At 46.5% G+C, this 12,466-nt stretch overlaps 1 protein-coding gene across 1 annotated transcript in view; it reads left to right on the forward strand.

Annotated features, from left to right (window-relative positions):
* The first annotated feature begins 436 nt into the window (after positions 1 to 436).
* Positions 437 to 12,466, forward strand: part of NIBAN1 (niban apoptosis regulator 1) — a 64,621-nt gene continuing 52,591 nt past the window's right edge. Inside the window, exon 1 of the mRNA XM_048312241.1 lies at positions 437 to 530. Coding sequence (XP_048168198.1) covers positions 476 to 530 — 55 coding nt within the window. The 5' untranslated portion in view covers positions 437 to 475. The remainder of the gene's footprint in view (positions 531 to 12,466) is intronic.

Genomic DNA, 12,466 nt, shown 5'->3' on the forward strand with positions numbered 1-12,466 from the left:
CCTATGGTCATCCTGTGCCAGGGCCTTTAATCACAGAATCATAGAATCATCAAGGTTGGAAAAGACCTCTAAAATCATCGAGTTCAAATGTCACCCCAGCACTGCCACTGTCACTCCTAAGCCACTGCACACATCACCCAGCGCCAGACCCAGCTGCCTTCTGGACACCTCCAGGAGAAGTATTTTGGTCCTGTTTAACTGTGCTTTTACTTTGGCACGGTCTTTAACTCTGGAGGTTGTAACCGTGTCTCCAAGGGGATGCGGATTTTGCGCTGACGAGTGACAGTGAGGCAGAGCAGAGCGGGGCACAGAGAGCACCGGGCACAGGCGTGCCGGGGGCCGGAGCCGCCGCGGGGCGCGGGGCAGCCGCGGGTCCCTCCCGGGAGGGGCGGGGCAGGGCCAGGGCCGGGGGCGGTGCCTGCGGAGGAAGCGGCGGGAGCGGCTCGGGCTCGGCGGGACCGCAGCTCACGGAGCCATGGGTGCCTCTGCCTCCGCGCCGCTGGACGACGGAAAGTGCGCCTACATCCGAGGTACGGGGCTAGGGGACCGGCGCAGCGCTGCGCTCCGGGAGCCCCGGGGCTCGGGAAAGCCGCCGGCAGCGCTGCGGGAGCCCCGCGGGTTGCCAGCCGGCGGGACAGCGCGGGTTGGGCTGACTCTCAGCGTCCGATGTAGTTTGGAGCACTTTCTTAAGGGTGATGCTTTAGAAGTTCCCGCTGAGGGAGCGATAAGTAGACGGTGAAACTTGAGAGAGCGTGGAGCGCTGCGGCTGAGTCTGTGTGACAAATCCCGGTTCTCCAGACCCGGCAGCTTCCGAGGCACCGGGCTTTGCCAGTGTGAATCCAACCGGCACCATATGGGCTGATGCTTTACCAAGCCCCTTGGAGGCAGTGGCAGCACTGCTAGGTGCGTACTGAGGTAAACCAGTCTGACTGTGTAAGGACAGCTCTTTATCCCATTGAAATGTTAGGAGAGAGAGAGAGCAAACAACAACAAAAAAGGCTTTAAGTTATGTATATTGCTATTAAACTATGAAGGAAAAGAGTGTAATTCTGGCATTTAGGGAGTCTTTTTGTTACTTGAGCAATTCTGTATGAAACACAGCTTACTCTTACCTGTGCTGCTTATCTCTCAGGCAGCAGGTAAAGTATTTGCAAAGTAAATTTTAAGGCTGGAGATTTATAAGTGGGATAAAAGTTTGCATGAGAAAAGGAAGCCCAGTTCTAGCACTTGATGTATGATGCGTGTGGAGCCTGCGAGAGCCCTCTCTGTTGTGGGCTGGGAGATCAAACTCTGTGCTCAGGATTCGGGCCGGAGGGGGACTCCTGGGTGGTGCCCACAGCCCAGCTGGTCCTTGGATTTCTTTGCTTTGGGATTTTTTTGTGGTGCAGAGGGAGTGCAAACACTGAGCCGTTCCTCTATTAGGACTCTTGAAATCACAGTGGGTCTTTCAAGAGATTCCTGTGTTGGGAAGGATGGCCAGTTATTAAATGGCTGTTACCCAAAAAGCAGTCAGCAGAGCTACTGACCTCACACACTGAGATTTTTCGACAGTGTCCTATCAGTATTGTCCTTTTTTCCTACCCCATTGAGGGTGGTTTCAAGTCCCATCAGAGACATGAAGGTGCAGTCCCCATGGATTCCATGGATTTCTATTTTTCTTTACATTCATCCCCATGCTGCAGCCAAAGTTGCATTTCCACAGTTCAGCATTTCAAGTTTCTGGTCCCTGAGTTGTGAGCACCTGAAAAGGTTGATGTCTATTTACTGGAAAAAAAGGAAAAAAAAAAAAAAAAAAAAAAAGAAGAAAAAATATTAGAAAATTCAGGGACCTTATTAGTTATGGGGAAATCATGCAGGTCTTTGCCTTGGACATCATCTAGAAGTAGAACTGGGAGCTAATGCTGAAAGGTTGGGAAATCCCTGTGTGTGAAGTAGGGCTGGATGTGCGTGTCTGAGACTTGCCTGCTGCTCACAGAGAGGGTGCCTTGGTCATGCTGAGAGCTTTGCAGCACTCCAGACACAGCCCTTGTTTGCCCATCATGTCTTTGCACAGGCAAGAGCCAGAGGGAAATCACTGTGGAAGAAGGAATTAAAATCCTGTGCTCATCCCCTGGCTCACGTCTGCTGTTCGTGCTGTGAGGATCCCCCACTCTAAGCTCCTGCTTGGAAAAATAATTAATGAGGCACTTCATACCGTGGCTGCCTGTGAATTAGCACTTCCGAGGAGGAAAAAGAATTGTGAAGAGCATCTTAAATGGAAACAGTGTGATCCAGCCAACTCACCAAACCTAGTGCTGATGTTAGGCTGGAGTCTGTGAGATTCAGGCCTTGCCTCTCTGTCTTACACACCTGGGTGTGTCTATTTGCAGAGGAGCTCTGTGATGAGCTCCCCTCATTCCAAGAGGGACCATGTGGAAGCACTGAGTCTGTAGCTTGAATAAGCAGTACGTTTTTTAGTTGGCTTTGTGAAGCTTAGTTGAGTTTTTCTGGTGGGATGGCAGCTTTTGGGGTTCTTTTCCTCCACAGGTGATGCAGGGGTGTCCTCAGTAAGAAGGAAAGGGAAAGGCTTGCTTTTTGTCAGCAGGATTATCAGTCCATAGTGCTGGAATGGGACAGCACTGGTGAGGGAGGGAGATGGGGAGACAGCAAGCCCAAGGAGCCAGCAACACTGTCCAAACTTTGTGCATTTTGGGTTGCTCACTCATATTGGTCCAAATACCAGTAGCCTCAAGACAGGAAATCCTGAGTATTACTTCAGGTGAGAGCTTGGTGTAGTTCATAGTTGTTTTCATGATGGTGTAATTTAATTTCTCGTTGCTGTAATGGTAATTTAATTTGTCTGAAATTAAATGGGTGGTAAAGCCTTGTAGTTCACTTAGACAACATTTAAGCTAAAGCACAATGTAATGAATGGAAATGAGGGGCTGAGCATTAAAGGCGGTGGATGTCCTGTGCAGGGCAGGAGTTGGACTTGATGATTCTTGTGGGTCTGTTCCAACTCTGGATATTCCACAATTCCATGTTACAGCTTCTACATCAACACAGGTACAGTTCTACAGGTTTTCTGACTTCCAAAAGCCTGTCTGCTCATGTTGTTTGTGGGATGAGAGAACCAAACGAGGACAAGAATTATGTGAGATGTAAAATTATGTTGAAAATATGCAAACCCAGTCAAACAGGTGCCTCTATAACCCCTCAAGAACCTGCCCTCAGCACAGGCACCGCTGGGTAGAGCCTGGGAGCTGCTTTGCTGTCTGCGGTTCCCTGTGGGTGAATTGGGGTGAGCCTTGTCAGACCAGCTGGAGAAATGAATCCCAGAGAAAACCAGGAAGGCATCCCACGCGGTGTCTCAGTTACTGAATGCCAAGCCTGGGATTTCCACCTAAAACTGCTTCCAGCTCCCATGCTCTTAGGGAGGATGTGGTAGGACTGAACCAGCCAACTTGCAAAGCTGTGTGTGGTTGTACACAGGGTAATACTTGGGCAATATCATGACCTGAAAGTCAGCAAATGTAATTATTGACCTGGTAATGTGCATCCCGTGCAGCAAACAATGCCTAAGAAGAGAATAGATGATGCCAATGTGTGATTTCTGGGTGGTCTTCCCAGGGAAATCGAGGTTGTGTTTGAAACTGCAAGGGCAGGGATCTTCATTGTGAAGTTTGAATCAACTGCCTAAACACTTAGTTGGGGATGAAAATGCTTTGCAAAACAATTTCTACACTCAGAAAATCTATGTATGTATTTATATCTCATGAAGTTACATTTTGCAAGCCATCGCAACATCTTTTGTCTTTGTCAAGTAGAAATTAATGAAAATTGGTCGTTGTTGGGGGATGAAATTGTGAATAACACGTCAAGACTTGATATTCCTTACTCCTACCTGAAGGAGATGAATGTCATAGTGAAATAATGGAAAAATGAGTTAGCAGGCACTCCTGTGAGCAGTGGGGACAGTTTGTGTCTCTGGGAGAAGGTGTGGGGAGGATATTTAGGGGGAAGTGGGAGAAAGCCAGGCCACAGGCACTGCAGCACTGCTAGTCTGGAAACAATAGCAGTTTCAAAGGTGTCTTCTGTGCTGTGCAGCACAAGCCTGTTTTTCTAACCAGACCTATGGAAAAATAAATTTTTCCACCTATTTAAGATCCATAAGATATTTTAAATACACACACATTGTAAGGAGTAAAATGATTTAAAGCCCTCTGAAAAGAAAATTTTATAGTAATTCCTCTAGGTTTTGGACTGGGGCCTTGAAAAAGACGACTTGTGGCAGAGATAATCCTGCTTTGTGGGGTTTTGGTGGGACTACATGGGGATTATTCAGGATGTGAGTGAAACGGATTTTAAAACATGGCAGTAATAATTAAGAGACTGGGAGTTGGTCATGTGAAAAGAGTTTATTAAAAAGATTTGTGCTCTCAGTTTGATGAGGCATGGGCTAAACTTATGATGGGAGTTGTTTGTTGGGTGAATTGTTTAATGATGCTTAAGGAGTGCTACACCCAAGAGGGAGCGGTCCAGGGCGGTGGTGGGGAGTTACGGGCTCGGGGTGCAATCGTGAAATTCAGGAATCAGCTGAATTTAGCTGAATTGCTAAAGCAACTTAGTGGTATGTCCTGTGAGATTGTGCTGGAGGTGTCATCATTACTGATGGCAAAGTGTTGCTTAGTGTCTCTACTAGCAGACAGGAAACAATCAAGGATGAGGATCTCACAGCGGGCAAAGATGGAAATGCCCTTAAAGTCTCGATGATTTTCCATTTCTGCAATCTCAGCAGCAGAAGCAGTAGAGGACCAAGCTCTTCTCTTGTCTTGTGTTGGGATTAATTTTTTTTTAATTTGTAGAAGTGGAAAAATTTCAAGCAGCCAACACCAGTAATTTCAACAGGTGTGTCTCCAAAACAGTTCAGCGTATGAAAAATTGAACTTCTCTGAAGGTTGTTTTTTCTTAAAGGTGCTTGGTGTGCTTAACCATATCCTGGCTACCCATTTCTGTAAACAGACATCTGTCCGGAGGATGAGCCTTTGTAGTTATTTGCTTTGGATTTATTTGTTTAAATGCAGTTTCTTCCTTCCCTTCTTTTCCATCTATTTCCTCCCCCAGGCAGGTGGGACCTGAGCCCCAGCTCAGGGCACAGTGGCAGTGCTGTCACCCTGCGGCACCTGGGATGCACCCTGTGGATTTCCTCATTGTTTAGGAAGTTTTTCCAGGCAGACCTTCTGCACGTTGTTCTTTTGAGGTGACAGTGAAAGCTGTTAATAAATGTCTGTAAGAAACTTCTTTCTAGCCATTTGTTTTACTTAGGAATTTCATTGTGGTGTTAATTAAGTCAGGATTTTGCACAACGATCACACGCTGTAGGTGTGTTCCTACAAGATGCAGCATACTTGAAAAAGCAGAGAGACTCCTATGCTGTCCCATTTTAGAGGCTGAAGAGGAGCCTTGTTTACCCTTTACTTGAAAGACAAGATAGGAAATGGGTCATTAGCTTTCCAGGAAGCCAGCTGAATAAATTCCAGCAGTGGTATGGAGATGAGTCCTACCGACTCGAGGGACAGAACCCAAGCGCCTGATACAACTCTGGAGTGAAAGTCTCAGCCAGTGTACACAAAGGTGGGAGCAGGAGAGCTGGAGGATGGAAGAATTACTTGGAATTAATTGTGGAAAAGTTGGCCTTTTTTTGGACAGGGACTCAGACTGGATGTTGGATTTTCTGCTTTAAACTGTCACTTATCCTTCTGGTTTTAATTTGGTGTGTGACTGCAAGTACAGCAGGGCTCTCTACAAGTCTGGCTGCACTCCCTGCCTTTGCTCCCAGCCTGTTCCAAGCTGGGTTGTGCCGTGTTCCAGAAGTTCTCTCTTCCATTTTCTGCAGGTGAGCATGGTTGTGGCATCATACAGAGCCAGGAGTGTCCCATCCCTGGAAGTGTCCAAGGCCAGATTGGACAGGGTGTGGAGCAACTTCCTGGCCTAGTGGAAGGTGTCCCTGCTACTGGCAGGGGGTGGAATGAGATGGGCTTTAAGGTCATTCCAACCAAATTCTATGAATGTGGGGTCTCTCTGGACTTAACTGCATCTAGTTTGTAGCTCTTAGAGGCTGCTTTTCCTTTTCATCTGGTGAGGTTTATGGTAAAAGCTGATTGGATTTACCTGCAACTCCCAAAATCTAAGGAAGAGGCAGAATAATGTTTTCATTCACAAGCACGTATTAAATTCCGAATTCATGGTAGTGCCATCTAGTCCAATCCAAATACGGATAAATACCCACGGAAGGAAGAAGTGAAGTAAAGTGCACAGGAAATTCAGATTTCAATAGGCATGTAAAATTCTATTATATGCAACTTGCAAAGTTTCCAAGTTCTTGAAGATTGTAAGAAGTGAGATTTTTCAAGGAAAATCCTTTTGGCTTTACTTGTTTTCTGAGAAGTTTTAGTGCTCAGAGAGATTGTTGCTTTTGGAGCCAGTGGCAGATTTTCATCCCATAGTTTTGATAAATGGTGCCTGCCTGTGCTGGAAAGGAGAGGCAGCTTCTCTTTGGGTTTTATGGCCTTTAATTCAAGGGGCCAAGTGCTGTTTCTTATGTTTCAACTGAATGCAAGCAAAAGGCATCCAGGGATGTGATTGATGGGAAAGGTATTTGCCACCCATGTGAACAGAATTTACTGTTCTTGGTGACTTTCAGATTCAGCTTTGGGAGACTAAAGCAGGATATACCTTCTCTGTTCAATTTCCATTGCTCAAATAGTCCATTATTAACTTCTCTCAAAAACTCCATGAGCAATTTTGGAAGTTTCCAGTCATGTTATCTTGCAACAGGCATGGTCAAGATTTCCCTAATCAAAGCAGGAGGTGAAATTTTTCAGTTTTCATTCATTAGTTTGTCAGTAGAAGGATTGTCTGTGATCACACCCCATTTACCTTCTGTAAATGGCTTGAGATTTTCCTAAACCCAGAAATCCCAGTTCCCCATTTTGTGTCCCAGAGCTGTGATAGGCTCCATGCCTGTTCAGCAGGATCATCTCAAGCCTTTACACCACAGCAACCTACATACAAGAACTACCCTTAAAGATGATGTGCTGCATCACTGGGCCTGAAAAATGAAAGGTGGCTTTTTTCTGGTCTTTTTTTGGGTAATGTGAGGGAAGGGAAACCACAGCGTTGTAGGGGAAGACACGTGGCATTTTTTATGCTTTTCTTGTCACTTGTAGAAGAAACTACATACAATGTTGAATCAGGCACAGGGATCAATGGAAAGAATATTTCAATAGAAGAAGTGAGAAACAGGCTCATCCTTGCCCCAGTATCTGTAATTGAGAGACACACTGTAAGTGTGCTGTGCCTTTGTACTTAATGTTTCCCAAAATCTTGAAGACTGGAAGTTCTTAAATTAGTGCAGCTTGGCCACAAATTTTAAGACAGTCTTTGCATCTGATAGACATTTTATTGGTATCAAAGGGAGAAAAGCCAGCTCTGAGATAATGAAAGCAGCTTTGTTGCTGGTGCCTTTGGGCAGTGGCAGCTGCAGAGCCAGTGTCTAGGTGGGGAAGAATGATATTCATAAGGAATGTGCTTTTAAAGTACAGCTTTTTCCTTTGCATGGAATACCCATGCTGTTCTCTTCACACTTAGAGAACAATTAAAAGTGGTTTCAAGTTTTTGAACATACTTGCAAGCATTTTACTTGCTTTTGCAGTTAAAGGACAGTGATGAAACAAGGCGAACTCTTACATCAAAGCAAGATTAAAGCTTGTGCAAATAGCTCAAACTTCTGTGAAGAAAGGATTCACCTGCCTGGGTCTCCTAAAATCTTTATCCTGTGTCTTTCTAGTAGTCTTACGTATATTAAAAAAAGTTTGCTGCTGATTCTACATTGGAGCTTATGTTGGTATGTATAAACTAAGATTTTAGTGACTTCGTTTCTCTAGGTATTTAATTAAGTGCTAAATCTTGAATTCATAAGCCTTTCATTTTCATGCTTCTGTGATATTTGTTCATAGGTCCGGCCAAGTAGTTGCTCTTACACTTTGGGTAGTACAGAAGCTTTACGCCAAAATATTTAGGTCATTGTAGTAGTACTACCAAAGTTGTTACTTAGTTATTGCATCTTTTTTTATTGCATGTTTTTTAAAGCTAGGGACTTGTCTTAGCTACAGTGCAGGAAGCAGAAAACAAAAGTGAGGCTGACTCTTGGGCTCTTCTGAATACATGAGTAAGAGGTTAAAAGCAGTATAGTTTTCAAAAGTATGTAGATAATTTTTGTATGGTTGATACTCTTTTAGGAAACTAAGTGAGATCAGGAGTAGTTATTTTCTAACTAAATTTTCTAAGCTGAAACTAGTGATTCAAATGACCTTTTGGGTGCTGTTTGTGATGAGATGGGTCCTAAGCCTGTAGTTGTGCCATGCCCTGCACCCCATGGCTCCCGAGGAGCGGGCAATGCTGCAGGGACGCCACCCATGTTGTGCACGACACTGTCAGTGCTTTTGTGCGCTCCCTGTTGGGTGCCCTGCGTCTCCCGGGTGGTTTTTGGGGTGTGAAGAGGGGAGGCACTGCTGCAGCTGTTGGAGCGCGGCCGAGGCGCTGGGTGGGTGCTGCTGCAGGTGCTTGGTCACACTCCGGGGCTCTGAGGGGCCTGAGGGGCCGCAGCTGTGCCACCCTTGGGTCAGAGCAGTGTGTGCTGCTGTGGGACCGCCTCAAGCCAAGCTGCTCCAGGGCTGGCACAGCTGCAGCCACGGGCTGCGGCAACTCCACTCCTCGGTGGAAAAGAGCAGCAGGTTTTTGGATTGCTGCCCACTTCCTGTACCTTCCCACGAGCGAGCCATGATCTGTCCTCCAGAAGGAATTCTGCTTTAGAGCTTTTTGCAAAGTGAGTGTGTCAGCTCATCTCCAGGTTGGGTTTTTTACATGTCACTGCTTAAAGAGTGAGCATGGGGCATGCTCCTGTTAGCGGTTCCTGCTGAGAAAAGCGGCCCGTGGCTGTGCCTGGCAGTTTGTGGGCTCTCCCCGACACCACCAGAACCAGTGATGCCTTTTCAAACCACAGAGAGCTTGTAAGGAGATCTTTGGTAATGCTGTAAGACAGTCTGTTCATAGCTCCCCTAAATGCTGGTGTTTTCCCAGGTTCATTCCGTGTTGTGCTTCTAGGGTTAGGGCACGCTTTGGATGTGGCTCTCATGCATTGCAACAGGTAATCTGCAGAAAAGGTCATTTACACCTCAGTTCCATGTGGGCTGCCGTTGGGCAGGCATGTTGGTCCTCACAAGGAGTGTGGCACAGACATCATAAGGTAATCCTTGTTCCTGGTTCTTTACTGTGTAAGCAGGCAAAGCTAAAGCAGAGGTCCAGGGAAGTGAAGACATAGGACCTCGGAGCAGGGGCAGCCCCTGCGGCAGCTCCAGCTGCATCCTGCTGATGGATCCCAGCAGGCAGAGTCAACGAGTGACACACGTGCTGGGGACCAGCTGGACGCTTAAGCACCCAGGATCATGGAATCATAGAATCATGGAATGGTTTGGGTGGGAAGGGACTTTAAAACCCATCTCCTTCATCCCCTGCCACAGGCAGGGACACCTTCCAGTATCCCAGGTTGCTCCAAGCCCTGTTCAACCTGGCCTTGAACACTTCCAGGGATCCAGAGACAGCCACAACTTCTCTGGGCCACCTGTGTCAGGGCCTCACCACCCTCACAGAGAACAATTTCTTCCCAATATCACATCTAGCCCTGCCCTCTGGCAGTTTAAAACCACTCCTCCTTGTCCTGTCACTATCTGCCCTGTCCTTCATTTTTTATAAGCCCCCTTAAAAGTTCTGAAAGGCTTCAAAAAGCTCTCCCTGAAGCCTTCTCTTCTCCAGTATGAACAATCCCAGCTCTCTCAGCCTGTCACTAAATGCTTTCACATCCAACCTTAGAAAAAAATACCTACAGCTTCTGTATGTTACAAAATCATCCGGGGTTTCCCCTGGAGGTTTATGTTCCCTGTGAAGGGAGCTGCAGGTTTTGCAGGGCTCGGAGACCTCTTCTAGCCATGCATATCAGATCCCTGCTCACTTCCTGGGATGGCCCATTTACTACTGATTTTTGGTTCATTGTGCTTGGGACCTCAGCTAAAAAAATCACCCTCATGTGCTGTATCTGGAAATTTGCTGCCTGCCAAAGAGCTTTTCCTTGCTCTTTGCGGAGGTACACTTCAAATTTGCTTCTTCAAATTTACAGAAGATGCCAGCACCATCGTGCCACTCATCATCCGTCTCGCTCAGCCTCTCTCATCTCCTGTCTCAGGAAGGCATTTCTGAAGCTTCACGTGGTATTTCCCTTCCTCTGCATGAAACCACAGTTGCTGTTTGTGCTGTGATTCTCTGCAGGGCATTGTTGTGACGTTGGTAACTGAAGACACAATCCTTGGAGCAGGATTGGGGATGTTAAATGCCTTGGGTGAATGTCATCTAAAGGCCAGCTTGATTTTATTGGGCATGATACAGAGGATCTTTATGTATTTTCACTTGATATTCCAATACTGCCGTGATCACACTAGAGGAAGGGCAAGTTTTCATCATCCCCAGGCAAAGATTTAATGGCGAGGTCTGTGCAAAAGAAAGGAAAAAAAGGCTTTTTTGCTCTTTAAGAGTATTCTGTAAAGTAATATCACTGTGATTTAGTCTGCCAGACACTTTCCAGTGTTTGCAGTTGCAGATGAGGCTTTGCCAGCCCTCAGCTGTCCACACTGAAGTTTCCATGCTGAGCATCTGCCCCAAATTGCTATTTTGAGAAAACTGCAGCTAAAATGGATAAGGGTTTTGGGGTTATGGGGTTTTCTGGGGTTGTTTGTTTGTTTTGGGTTTTTGTTTTGGTTTTTTTTTTTTTTTTTGGTGGTTGGTTGGGGTTTTTTTGTGAATTAAGCTAAAGAAAACATGTTTTCCTCTCTTTGGATGTTCTTTTGAGCAGCTCAGGCATGTCCTGCAGGGAAGGGAAGGGTTTGGGGGCCATAGGGGTGGAATAAGGGAAACTGGAGGCGAGTGGGAAAGGAAGGTTTCTGACCACTGCCCATGTTCACCTGCTGGACTAAACCCTGTTGTTTCCATGTTTGCCCTCTGTGCAGGCTAGAAAAAGCTGCAAAGCCCACAGCTAGCAGCAGCTGTTCACCCATGTGGGCAAAGCAAACACAACTTTGTACCTTATAGGCTTAAGTGTGAGTGGAAAAGCTCTGTGGATCTGAAGCCCTGAACGCATCAGTGGTGCTTGACGAAGGCCAGGGTGCAAAGGCTTATCTTTGGTATATTTTTCTACTGCTTAGTTCAGTAGGAAGCCCCAGATTCGTTGTTTGGGTTTTTTCTTTCCTTCTGAGATTTCCTGTACACCTGCCAAGGTACAAAGTGCCATGCAGGCATTGCTCAGCTGATCTTCCTGCTGAGATCCTGTGCTGCTGTTCGATTTCATGCATGAGGAGTTATGGCTGTTAATTTGGGGCTTGACAAACCTGGTGCTTAATTTTTTTGGGAACCGATGATTTTGATGCTCTCCCCAAACTTCCAGCCAGGTTCTGCCTGTGCTCAGGCACTTAGCACTTCTCTAAATCAGGAAAAGAAGGTGACAGAAGCCATGTGGGAGCTTCTCCTATAAGTGACACGTTTCGTCCAGCTTTACATTCTGTAGTAGTCATAGATCTGGTTCTCTGGGGTGGTATTTACCTGCTTTTAAATATAAATCAAGTTCCTGCTATTTCCAGCTCACTATGCCACAAACTTTCAGAGCTCTGCAATGAAATGGGGCAGGTACCATATGAGGTTGATTAGAAGATGGTATTTTTAGGTGTGATTGTGAAGGAAAGTAATTTTAACTACTGCTGCTTGTGCTCCATCAGTCTTTGTTCTGAGCCCAGGAAGTAGCAGCAGAACTACTGACACGAGGAGTGTGTGAGGTGAGTGATGGTTTGTGAGCATGGCTGAGGGGCGGATGTCAGGGCTGCATCTGATGTGTCTGCAAGGTCCTCCAGATTGTCAGCTGATCAAAGCTGATGGTGGCTTTTATGGTGCTTTTGGAGGAGAAAAGCTCAGTCATAGAATGGCTTGGATTGAAAGGGATCCTTAAAACTCATCAGTTCCACCCACTGCCATGGGCAGGGACACCTTCCACTATCCCAGGTTGCTCCAAGCTCTGTCCAACCTGGCCTTGGACACTTCCTCTGGAACAAAGCTGTCCTTTTGACACGACAAGAGGAAATGGCCTCAAGCTGTGCCAGGGGAGATTCAGGTTTAGCATCATGGAAAGGGTGGTCAGGCATTGTCAGGCGCTGCCCAGGGAGGTTTTGAATCCCCATCCCTGGAGGTATCCAAGGAAGGCCTGGACATGGCACTCAGTGCTCTGGGCTGGAGACAAGGTGGGCATCAGGCACAGCTTGGACTCAGTGATCTGGGAGGGTTTTCCAACCTGAATGATTCTAGTATTCCATGTTTCCATGATGTCCTACGA

Source organism: Corvus hawaiiensis, chromosome 9 (assembly GCF_020740725.1).
Source record: "Corvus hawaiiensis isolate bCorHaw1 chromosome 9, bCorHaw1.pri.cur, whole genome shotgun sequence".
Classification (NCBI taxonomy): domain Eukaryota; kingdom Metazoa; phylum Chordata; class Aves; order Passeriformes; family Corvidae; genus Corvus; species Corvus hawaiiensis.